The 13131-nt window shown below is 36.2% G+C and overlaps 1 protein-coding gene across 1 annotated transcript in view; it reads right to left on the minus strand.

Moving 5' to 3' along the window:
• The window catches only part of LOC138711652 (procollagen C-endopeptidase enhancer 1-like), a 1452145-nt gene that overhangs the window by 74713 nt on the left and 1364301 nt on the right, over positions 1 to 13131 (minus strand). The window contains exon 7 of the mRNA XM_069842784.1: positions 8096 to 8319. Coding sequence (XP_069698885.1) covers positions 8096 to 8319 — 224 coding nt within the window. The remainder of the gene's footprint in view (positions 1 to 8095; positions 8320 to 13131) is intronic.

Here is a 13131-nt window from a genome sequence, read left to right on the forward strand (position 1 = left end):
TTTGCCTCTCTATAGTGGCTCTGCTGCTTGGGTAACATCAAATACAAATGGATTATTGAACAGACACATCTCCTTGTCCATTGCGGTTACTTCTGAAAATCTTTCTCGGAAAGAGGAAGCATCAGGTAGGCCTAATATGCACTCAAAGTTTTAAATAAGTTCAGTTCCAGATACTTAATAAAATAACAAGTATCTAAATCCTGAAAATACCATAAACATATCTTGTTTTGTATCTTTTCACAAATATTACGAAAATAGCTTTTAAAATTGTAAATAAATACTTGTAAGATCACCGAAGTCCGCTTTATGCTTCCGATCGAAGTGGCGTTTAATACTGAAGCGTTTTTTTATATGCGCAATTCTAAACCTACATATTAAGCAACAGACTTTCTTCTTTTTGTAAGTAACAAAAAATTCTTTCTGCCACTCTTCCTGAAACTGACGTCCCGAGATCGAAGCCATACCCGCCATTGAATGAAGCGTGTCTAGAGAAGTACCAGGCGGAGGAGAGGGTCGGTGGAGTGAGGTAAGGCGACTTTGAGTGCAGTAGCCCTTCGGAGCCATTTTTCCCCATGGTTGACCTAAAGATATAGTAATCAATGAAATGTGTACTGCATTGCTAATGCTAGTTATCAGCGTCCTGTTTGAGAGCATCCATTGTCTCCACGATAAATTAACAAATAATACTATGTGCTTGAAATATTAATTATGTTTTTAAGCTTATGTATGAACTTACGAAAAACTGCATTTTAAAAAATAAGGATGTATGAATTAAATCTGCCGCCAAATTCAAACAGACCACTTAAAGTGCTTACCTACAGAGATATAGGCACTATTGTTTTAAAGAGCAAGTTTTGTACTTTTTTTAAACACAAAATAAAAAATCCGATTTTTGACTCCTAATCACTACCCGCTACCATTAATGTGTTTGCAATAATGCTGAATAAATTATTGACACATTTTTCATCCTTCCGTCCAAAACCAGAGATATACACGGTAAAGCAGGGAAGGAAATAGAAATATCGGACACGCCTGATTTGCTAAAACGCTACACTGTATGACGACCTGGATACCTACCGAATCCCTTGAAACAAAAGAACCCAGCTTTCCAGCACAGTGTGTGGTATTGTATATTTTTCAAACAAGTGAAACATTAAAAAAAGTTTTTTTTTTATTATGAAAAGGGTTCTTTTCAACGCTATTGGCTTCGTATGTTTTTAACAGTGGCGGAAAACTGATTAAAAACTACGTGCATCAATATTTTTAAAACAAGTTTCATCCGCAGAGCAGTTTGAACAAGGCGCTGTGGATATGTTCCATTCGTTTGTGGTGCGGTTTTATTATGAAGTTCGGAGGGCCTCTGTTTTCATAACTCAGCTCCACTGATAATGTGCAACCAATTTAGTGGAAATTAAAACAGCCCGGAACTCTGCCGGAGGCCAGATACGCGCCGAGCACAACTTGTAGACACAAGCCCCACAAAGATGTGGATTGCAAACATCTGCACGCGGAATTTGTTATTCATTTTTTTTCGCATGTTACCTGTAAGCACTTCATGACCTCCATATGCCTGTCTAGGGACGTTGCGATACTATCAATATAAGTAGGTATCGATACTTTACTTGCGATACTAACTATAACTGGATTCGATTATGGGTTTCGATATTTAATTGAAGAGTCCACTGCAAGAATGATGGATGTCATTTGGAATACATTTTTCAGGAGAAGCAATAAGTTTGAAATGCTTAGCGCTCAAAGCTTAACTGTGATTTTCCAATCATTACTGGACAATGACTATCAGTGTTAATGCCATATAACTCTCTATGTACATTCTATATGTCTTAAGCTATGCATTGACAGTCTTGGTTCATTTTCGATAAGAAAGTGACATCCATCATTCTTGCAGTGGACTCTTCAATTAGTACCGATAGAAGAATAGCAGTATCGAAAAGGAAGTACTGAAAGTGGCAAGACGAATCGAATTTTTTGTTAACTATAGTACGTTATTATGAAATATTTCTCAAGAAGGGTGGTTCAAATAAAATGAATTCTCCTAACATAGAGCGTATTCCGTATCTCAGCGCTGAGCAATCTGATGGCATCACGGTGTTCCGAATTTCACCGATGGCGTGACTGATGCTCCACCGGTGTCGCACCGGTGCCATCAGCTGTAGGCCTAATAGCTCCATCAGCCGCCATCAGTGAATCTGATTGGTTCTTGTATAGGGCGGGAATTAGCAGACGAATGACATCGTGTACCGTTGTGTCATGGCGGTGTGTTCTGCTGTATTGTTTGTAATGAGCACAACGTAAAAACAATATGTTAATGGCTTATGAGCGAACTTGTTAACGGACCAGTTATTACTACCGGTTCAAGAAATAAATTGTTTAGGCCTACAGCGTATTCCGACTCTCACCGGTCCGGTGGCATCAATGACGTCACGTTGCAGCGAAATAAGGAACAAAACTGCTGGAAGGATCGATGGCTGTCATGGCGACTGTACGAGTTGTTGTTTGTGCTACGCTAGCAAAATTTTGCGAAATTTCCGTACTATCATCTCGTTCAAAGAAAAGAGAGCATAAACAATTTATTTCTTGAACCGGTAGTAATAACTGGTCCGTTGACATGTTCGCTCATAAGCCATTAACATATTGTTTTTACGTTGTGCTCATTACAAACAATACAGCAGAACACACCGCCTTGACACAATAGTGCACGATGTCATTCGTCTGCTAATTCCCGCCCTACACAAGAACCAATCAGATTCACTGATGGCGGCCACCACCTCTGCAAGTTGATGGCACCGGTGCGACACCGGTGGAGCATCAATGACGTCATCGGTGGAATTCGGAACACCGTGATGCCATCGGATTGCTCACCGGTGAGAGTCGGAATACGCTCCTATGGTCTCTTTTCTTTGAACGAGATGGCAGTATGGAAATTTCGCAAAATTTTGCTAGTGTAGCACAGACAACAACTTATACAGTCGCCATGACAGCCATCGATCCTTCCAGCAGTTTTGTTCCTATTTCGCTGCAGCGTGACGTCATTGTTGTCCACCGGTGCGGTGAGATTCGGAATACGCTGATATTCACGTCATCAGCATAGACAAGCAGGTGATGTAACCCGTTCAATTCCAAACCCTCTCTGTTATCCTTAACTTTCCTAATGACATACTCTAGAGCAGTGATGTCAAAGGAAGCGCATTTTTCTGACCTTGAAATGAGGAATGATTATATGTATGAATAAGCAGCCTGTTGGCTTAAGAACACAGTGTTGTACAAACTTCAAACGGAACGTGAAATTTTATGTTATTTTTATGTGGTTTTTTTCTGTTTGATATTATCTATATTGTCTGTAAAACAAAAGTACTAACACCAATTTCTTAATGTTGCAGTTTTGCTTTAAAGTTAATAACATAATAAAGAGTTAAGAAGGAATATTCACATCAATCAATCAAAGAATGAATGAATGAATGAATGAATTAATGAATGAATGAATGAATGAATGAATGAATGAATGAATTCCACATAAATTCCATAGTACCTAGAACTATATTGTACAAAGTGAACGAAACACATCATTCATAAGGAAAGTGATATCCGAAAGAAAGAGATTGAGTATGACATGGTAAGTTTGAAACTGATATTAATGATATCTTTAGCCTTATAAAAGTAATCACTAAACTAATCAAAACAATATTATAGTACAAAGCAAAGTTACCTAGGTGTTATGTTTTAACTGTAGGCCTAACTAATGTTACTTAACAAAACTATTATCGCATCATGCTTTTAAGGTGATATTGGTGCGCAACTTCCTAACATCAGTATATTAAATTATTTTCTCAAAATCTTCCCAAGCTATAGAGCTGAGGTTTTTACAACACATGGGCACATATCTTTTGTTTATGATGTAACAATAGTTGCTTTGTTAATTCATTTCCTTACAAACATTTTCCATACGATTATTTTCAAAATTTTCATTACACTATCTTCAGTAATATGTATTTACGATAAATTAGATTTACGAAAAGATTGTTTCGGTACCTGTAAGGATGCTAAATAAACATATTTGAAAATTTCACTTTTCTGTAAAAAAAAAGTTGAGAAAATATTCCTTTTGAATAAAAAAGCAAGCTTGTAAAAATGAGCATTAAAATTAAAACTTATATTCTCATAATGCACTTATACTTCTCAGACATATCTAAAAATTAACATGGATACAGTTTTAATATGTTCTCTTCCTTTTATCCATTGAATCAGTGTTGGTCATCCCTGTATATAGCTCGACCAAGCGACATATACTACCTCTTTCGTCTGTCTCTTTTCTTTCCGCTGTAAAGCGCTCAGGCTCTCCTGAGCTCTAAAGCGCGCGCTTTCGCCTATGGGCATCAGTTGACATGACTGCTCTAGAGTAAAGTTAAAAAGTAAAGGTGATAGTGCATAATTTCATCTACATATGGAGTTTATCTTCTCAAAAGAATGTTGGACAAAAATTTTGTACGTCAACAAAATTTATATTCCTCGAAAGTTACTATAATTAGTCTTGTCCTCCTTTTCAAAGGTAGGTACAAATATGTACTCCTTCCTTTGTTCTGATACAATTTCCTTTTCCCAAATAGCAAGTACAAGGGCTAAATATTTACTTTTCTCATAAATTACTAACACTTCCAAGTTAGTAACATCAACTTAAGCAACAATCTAAACATTTCAATATGAAGCCAAGAATGCAGAGAGTCACTCTCTGAGTAAATAACTCAACTGCTTACTCAGTCACTAACTAAATCAATTCAGTAAGCCACTAATTCACAAACTCACTAATTCAATAACTGACTCACTCGGTCACCAACCAGCTAATTCAGTCACTTAGCACCGCCCCCCTCCATTGCTCTTGTTCTCTCTCTTTAATTCTCTTCCTTTCTCTCTCTTTCACTGCGTCCAGTTTTCTCCCCAACTGAATCCCCACTGCTATTAACTCCATTACAGTCATCCTTCTACTCCGTGCCCGTCTTTCGCATCCTCAGTTATATCGCTATTATTTTGTAACGCTTTCATTGTCGTATCCTGAACTAAACGTGACAATCCGCAAATTCTTTCTTATGTAGAAGAACAAAACAGCTTTACAATAAATAAATCGGTGAGAATTAAAAGGCACTAACAAGGGAAGGGTTTCGGCTCGAACAGGAATTTCGTATCCAAAATTTGTATACAGGTCCATCTTTACTTCTCTGTAAAGCTCCCAAAAGCATTCGTTTGTGTAATGTGTGGTTTGTCTGTTAGAGCACTGTACAAGTTGAGGGGTGGGGAGAGCACTGCACAAGTTAAGGGGATGGGACACCTTACCCGTAAGCCTAGCCTAGCCTAGAAGCTAGTGCGAGTGGTAAAATGTCTAGGGCCCATTTAAGAACATTTTTCTCCAACGTTCTGACTGATAATGTTGCAGCTAATCAAAAAAGTACACTGTTGTGTGAGTGATTGAATGTGCACAAGGACACAACCTTAATAAATGAATCATTCCAAGGCTAAGACATGGAATGTATGATCATTCAACCTTAAAAAAAAAACTAAATATTTCCAGCCTCTGGATGTCTATTTCCTTAGACCTGCACAACTTCCAAGCAGGGGAACTATGACGTCAGCCTCACTCCACTTCTATTGGGGATGATCGACTTCCGCCCCGAGAATGAATGTTGATGCAGCCGAGCGTAACTAGAACGCCGTGACCGCAAAGGGAGAAAAGGTAGATGGGGTAAGAAAGGGCAGGAAAGCAGTCGCAGAGCTACAGTTGTGCAGGCCTGACTTAGACAATACAAAATATATGCTCGGAGGATAACAGATTGCATAAGGACTCTTGCTGATAATCTGGAAAATCGAGTGTTTATAATGAAAATGCACTCTGTTATTCATAACCAGTTGTCTGCTCCAGTGTACTGGCCTATGCTTCAGTATTCCTGGCAGTCAGCTAGTTACGTGAATCCTGAACAAGTCTCGGACTTCAAAAATGTAATTCAGGTAGCATTTGATTTTTCAGCACTGGAGTGTGGTCCAGAAGACTGTTCAGGTGTTGCTTCTGTGTGTTGTGCATATTGCTCTGCTCCATGCTGTTTCATGCATTTTATAGAAAATCCTCATGTACATTTTTAAAGAAGTGTATTGACCAATACCAACCAAACGCAGAGTTACACAAATGAATGCTTTTGCGGTCTTCATCACCTTTGTGAGGTAAGCCTATGTACAAATTTTTAACCAAAAATTCCTGTTCGAGCCGAAACCCTTCCCTTGTAAGTGACAGTTTTTGGTAAAGTGAGTTATACATTCTACGTAAAGATTATTATGTTTTGGTCATACAGAATATATCTTTTATGGTAACAATTGATATTAGAGGAGAAAAATTCGTTCCGGTGGATTGTACTTCGGCGTAGCTCAATGGTGAGAGCGCTTGGTACGTATAACCAAGGACCCGGGTTCGATCCCCGGCACCGGAGCGAATTAATATTAATTGTGACCATATCAGATATATTCTATAGGACCAAAAACTAATCTTTACGTAGACTCTTCTAGCAACAGTGCATATTACTGTACAGATTACTGTGGAATCCCGGCCATCAAGTCACTCAACTGACTGCGTTCTTCGTATAATGGTAGTTGACTTAATATAAAATGTCAAAATACATGCCCAACTTGGAGTCAGGCCACAAAGAGAAAAACACCGGAGGAGATGAGTTCGATCCGGTTCTGTGGATTGGACTTCGGCGTAGGTCAATGGTGAGAGCGCTTGGTACGTAGAACCAAGGACCTGGGTTCGATCCTCGGCGCCGGAGCGAATTTTTCTCCTCTAATAATAAGAGTTATACATTTTTTCTTATATTTTTAAGATAGCTCTATCGACTGGTAATGAAAGGAACTACCTACAAAAACTCTGTGTAGGTGAATAGATTATAACCTATTTTTAGAGTTGGTGAAGAAAGGAACTAATTGTTACACTCCGTTCAATTTCAAACATTGCATCACCTGACTTGACACTGTCTGCATTTATGTGAAAAATAAACTAGAGATGAACAACGATCGAGAAAGCAAGACTATCAGCGCCTGCAAAGCCGAAAACCCGTACGACAATATTGTGTTACGTCGCATCGTTGACGTGAAGACTACTTGTGAGTGTTTCGAGACGTCGAGATTGATCACTCCCGAAGTCCCAAACGTCAAGCAGCCTTGAATCGCCACAGTTGTTTATACCTGACTGAACTTTTATCTAGTTTGGCAACTGTTATGCATGTATAAACAATCAAGTAGCCTATTTGATACATCATCTCTACCTTTAAGTGTATAACAATCCGTTCCCCAGTGTTCATTAAATTACTAGGCCATTATTAAAAGGCTAGGAATTTTCTTTTCATATGTTTGAGATCAAGTGTGCAATCTCAAGTAAAATAGTACATTATGCAACGAGCCTATAATGATAGTAATTAAGACGCGAGTAAGTTTGTTTATGAAACGAGCGCAGGAATGTCATTGACCTTGATATAATCTAGAGAATAACATCAACATTAGGCTTGCAATAACCTGGAAATTGATTTAGAATTGAAAAACGTGATGACAAATTGAATTTATTTGAATATTATTTACAATTAACGCTAATTATTATAGTAACAGAACATAACCCTCTGCGACAGTATTGCATTTCCAGCCTCCGTGACTTTTCGCTAATTGTCTTTCGATTGCATATCCGAGAATAATCTATACTTGCGGTTTCATAATGGTACAATGGTGATTTCTCATTGACTGAACAACTGAATTATAATGAATAGGTTTACTTTAATGAGGTGCATTAAAGGGCTACTATCAGGTATATAATTACTACATTTCGGCATGGCCGAGCATAAAGATATAACGTTATGTTTTATGTTTCTTAGAAATGTAAAATTTATTTGATAATTTTTTTTCTATTTTTTTCCACTAACATGACGCAAGCAGCTTAGAGGAAAGCGCGTAGGAGCACAGTCCACCCCTTTTCACAGCTTTGGGAATAAAGTTACTGCTTATCTATCCAGTGTTAAATGTGACCAAACACTGATATAAGAATAAACGTACTTACCAGTGGATGGGCTGTCGCTGGTGATGGCATCTATGGCCTGGAACTGGAAGCTTGCCTTGAAGCCCTGTCCCGGCCACTCCGAGTTGGCCACGAACTCGATGTACAAGTCCGGCCCCGTCGATAGAACTTCGAGTTCCGATCCCTCATTGCAGAGAACAGTGATGGCCGGCGCCGAGGAGCTCCGCCCGTCAAATACTTTGATGACGTCGGCGCGGTTCAGGCAGCTGAAATTATAATAAATCGATATTAATATCTGTAAGAAATTCACAACAAAATATTATGGGAAAGCTGGAGATGGATACAACCAAAAATGATATTTTAAATTTTTAATTAAATTAAATTTCCCACTTTCTATTGTAAAACAATATATATACATATATATATATATATGTGTGTGTGTGTGTGTGTGTGTATGTGTGTGTATTAGTGCTATCGATCACTCAAATTATTTAATCGATTACCTATTTCAATTTAATCGATTAATCGAGCTTTGATCGATTTGAAAAAAATTTTATATATTGTAATACATAATTATTGTTAAATTTAATTTGTGTTCGGTGATAAGCATAAGTATAAAATATTGTATATCTATATAAATATATAGATATATTAGAAAACAATATGTTTTAGTTATTTACTAACATATTTATTATGTAGGCTTATAATTTATTGTGTCAATTTCTCCGGGGATTTTTGAGACAAACACAAATAAAAAAAGTATGAAGACTTTAATACTGCTTCATCCATGATTTTAGGCATATCAGTGCATTCACATGCTTCGAATTAAGGTATATGTACACCTTTACATACAAAAAATTTTGTTTTGTATAATTTTGCTCTGTAACATTTTTATATAATTGAGTATAGTACCAGAAAGAGAATGAAGTGAACAGATCCCTTGAAATTATGTCTAAATTCTTTATAAAAATTATTTTGTTTATAATTTTGACACGCAACTTGAAACATGATAGCTCATGCAGTTTTTCAGATAGAGCCACAGTTTTTTCACTGTTTTATAGCTAAAACTATTCTTTAGTGCCTGACATAGAGCAATTTTTTATTTTTATTTACATTAATTAAATAATACCATATATGTAACTTACAATAATATTTTATGTTGCATAAATCATGTAAAAAATCCATAGATAAGTATTAATTATATTAATGTTATTTTACTCATTGTCAGGCACTGGGGACATTTCAAGCTTCAAAATGACATCAATATCTTCTTGGTATCACCACATTGGGCTGAGATATCATGTTTGAAAGAATTAAATATTCTAAAATTACTATTTACAGGAAATGAGCCACAAACTTTCAGAACCTAGAAGACTCCATCATCATATGTCACCCCTTAAGCAGCTTCATGTCGGTCCAGTTTCAGCTTCTTTCTGCCACTCAAATACCTCCTCCTTGTTTTAACTTCAAGTGTTGAATCTTTTTTTTTGGGCATTTTTGTCGCTATTTCCATTGATGCAACAAATCCTGCGATGGTGTTTGTCCCAGGGTTTATGCCCATCCTCCTCAGAATTTTAATTTATTCTTTTGGACTCTTATTAAAATGACGCACAACATCATTGACACACAAATGTACAGTTTTATGACTAACAGTAAAAGATTATAAATTATTTCATTATGTAAAAAAGTTTTTTCAATCTAATGATCATGCCCAGATATCTATGTATCTATTTCGGGACTAGAAAGAATTTATTTTACAAGCAATGCCGGACGAGGGGATTGACTGTTACGAAGATCACTCCAAAAGTAATGAACTCGAAAAATAAGTGACCGTGGCTGATGATGCAGCATTTTGGAAAATGGGACTTATCTGAAAAATCATAAGGCATAAATCGAAAAATTTTTATATCAAATTAAAGGGGAGAAAATTCTCTATTAAAATAGTTATATTTTGAAAATTCTAATTTTTCATCATTTCTTGCGTTTTGTGGGTGTACATATACCTTAAGTGCCGCTCTATGTTCAGTATAGTAATAATGTTTCCTGCATCACTAAACACGAGAAGAAGCAAAACTTTTTTTTTTTGTCAAGCGCTTCTCCACGATCATTAAATTTAAATTCAAACGTTTCACCGAGTTTACCTCTCAAATTCTCATATGACATAACAGAGTTTTCACTTTTGACAGACCACAGAAATCTAATTTTTTTTAGCAAACTAAAAACACAAGCTTCTTCAACAAACTCAGTAAAGGAACTGCAACAGTACAGCGGTCAAACAGCAGAACGGCCCCTATTTTAATCGGGTTACAAAATTTTAAAAAGAGAAGAAGACGATGAATATTGTCGGAATTTTTAGTCTGAGCTTGCATTAAAAATAATAATATCAAGTACAATCGATTAATTTTAATCGGCCCGATTATTCGATTAAATATTTTGATCGATTAATCTTACAACAAAAATTGATCGATTAATCGACCAGATTAATCGATTAAATCACACAACACTAATATATATGGTTTAATAAAGCAGTTATTTACGCTTTTTTAAATAGCTTGTTTTGAAGTTAGACTAACCAGTACCAAATAAAAAATTTTAACTTTTTCGCTGTTTTTGTCAAAATGGGGTTTGGAATCTTGAATGTTCCCTTTCTCAGAAAGTGTAAGTCCAATTAGGTTCAAATTATCCACAGATGTTTATTATAATAACTAATTATCATATTGATAGCTATGTCTTAAGGCGATGCGGTACTGAAAATAGTCGAATTTTAACAAACATATGACTGCCTCCAAATTAATTTTACATGACTGTCCTAGCAATGTGGGCAGGGCAATTAAAGAAATTCCTTTTTAGTAATATTAAAACTCTTTCTTCCAATACAATAACGTACGACACGTTCCATATTTTAATACTTGCGTACCGGTAATGGCTACTAAGAATTATTTGGTTGTAAGGATACTAACAGTTTCATACACGCTGGCAGTTATGAGTAGGTTATTTGTATTCTCTTACTGAGGCACTGTCTTCATCCAAACAAATGTTTCCAGAAATAGTTTTAACACACACAAGAAACAAAACCAGATACCAAATAGGTATTACTCTGTGAAGCAGAAAACAAGTTATACTTCCTCAATAACTTGCTGAGAGCGTTTTCAGAAAGCCAGCAACATCTAAATGAACAAGAGCAAGCTTTGTTACTGAATCCTCACAAAAGATGTAACTCCCCACTAAAAGAGGAGCCAGTACAGTTTGAATGTTACATTTTACGATTCTTTCCTGTTTCATATAAAAGCACACAATTCCGAAGCTGGTAGGATGTTTAAACGAAGGAAATTCGTTGCTATTACTTTCTGTAAAATAATATAGGGGAGACGTCTTCATATGGCAGACAAATGAGGGGGTCCGGGCAAGAAAGAGCCAAGCCACATTTTTACACTTTTGAGATAATGCAAGTTGAATGTTTGATCAAATCCTCAAATCACAGAAAAAGTTAAATTTTGATTCCATAGATATAATTAATTTTCCTGGTACATCTTTAATGAAAATATGAAATATATTATACAATTTTTATTATTTTATATTACAAATTTATATTTTAATGTATAATGTATACTGTTCTGTGGCTTGACACTGTCTTGGTCTAAAGAATTACTAATTATATAGTGTGAAGTTTTATTGGCATTAGAAATGTTATATTTTCAACTATTATTTACCATTTTAAGACAAACAAACTTGATATTAATTTCGTTACTTCTAAAAAGACAAACAGTAACCTAAAATATAGGGTATTTCAAAAGTCAGTTCAAATATTAATCCCCTATAAATATTATAATATTTGAGATAGGGAAAAAACAAAAACATCACAGTGTTGGACAAACAACGGGGTTTACAAAACATTGGGAAGATGTCCGCTGTTCTCTTATTCAACGTACAGCATTCTGACTGTGACACCATGCACGGCATTTTGCAGATAATGTCTTGGAATATTGGTGATTTCTTGTGAGATGACATCTTTAGGGTTGTTGGATGTGTTAGGAAAACTCTTTCTTTAAGGTAACCCCACAACCAAAAGTCGGCCGGATTGAAATCTGGAGATCGCGGGTGTAAAAAATATAACATCACATACTTATACAGATGATAAAGCACAGTTCAATGAACGAAAAGTTCAAATTAAAATTATCTCTTATGTTACACTTGCATCTGAATAGTTCCTTGAGCAGATTATAATCTATATGTTCGTGGAATAGCAACAATGTTGAACATACGGGAACTGTACATCACGGAAAACGTTACTGATAAGGATTAAACTTTGCCCACGGTTCTACAGAGATTAAATTATTATGAAGCTTGTGAACAGAAAATCCATCAATGTCGTTTATGGATATTACATACAGTAATATTATAATTGACGTATAATCACTCACTGATAGCAATTGTTTAATAATGTAGGTCCATTTGGCTATTAGTTCGCACACAGTGACCTTATAATGTAAGTTCGTCAACTCCACATTATTGCTATTGAATTTAACAGAAGCACAGGAGCTGCAGAAAATACATTTATCTGTCTAAACGGTTTCAAATAGAAGAAAATATTGTTATAAATCTTTGTTCAATATATGGAGCTATACCAACTGTATAATCTAAGATTTTGCATAATTTACACCCACTAAAGCGATTAATAACTATACTCGGTGCATTTCGAACTGGCGGATCAAGGCCACGTACAAACAACGCACGAGTCACTGAAGTGAAAACTGTGAATTGAATCACTAATCATCACCACCACCCATGTTATTTTTCTTCCTCTTGTACGCAGGAAGGACCCAAAGGCTTACACTGCAGCCTGAGGCTTATTGTGCTTACCACTCCTATTCTGTGAATGATTGGGTAGCCTAACAGCCTCGCTCCCCATGAATGTTTAGACCAGGCCTGCACAAGGTTTGCGCTCTCCGAGCCGACTCACAGCTCATGAGCGGAATGCAGATATTAGCTGCGCTCTGTATGAGGGTGGACTGGAAGAAGGGGTAATCTCGTACAAAATATACACAAAAGGAAGTACTATTACGAGTGTTTATGAAATG

Source organism: Periplaneta americana, chromosome 13 (assembly GCF_040183065.1).
Source record: "Periplaneta americana isolate PAMFEO1 chromosome 13, P.americana_PAMFEO1_priV1, whole genome shotgun sequence".
NCBI classification, from domain to species: domain Eukaryota; kingdom Metazoa; phylum Arthropoda; class Insecta; order Blattodea; family Blattidae; genus Periplaneta; species Periplaneta americana.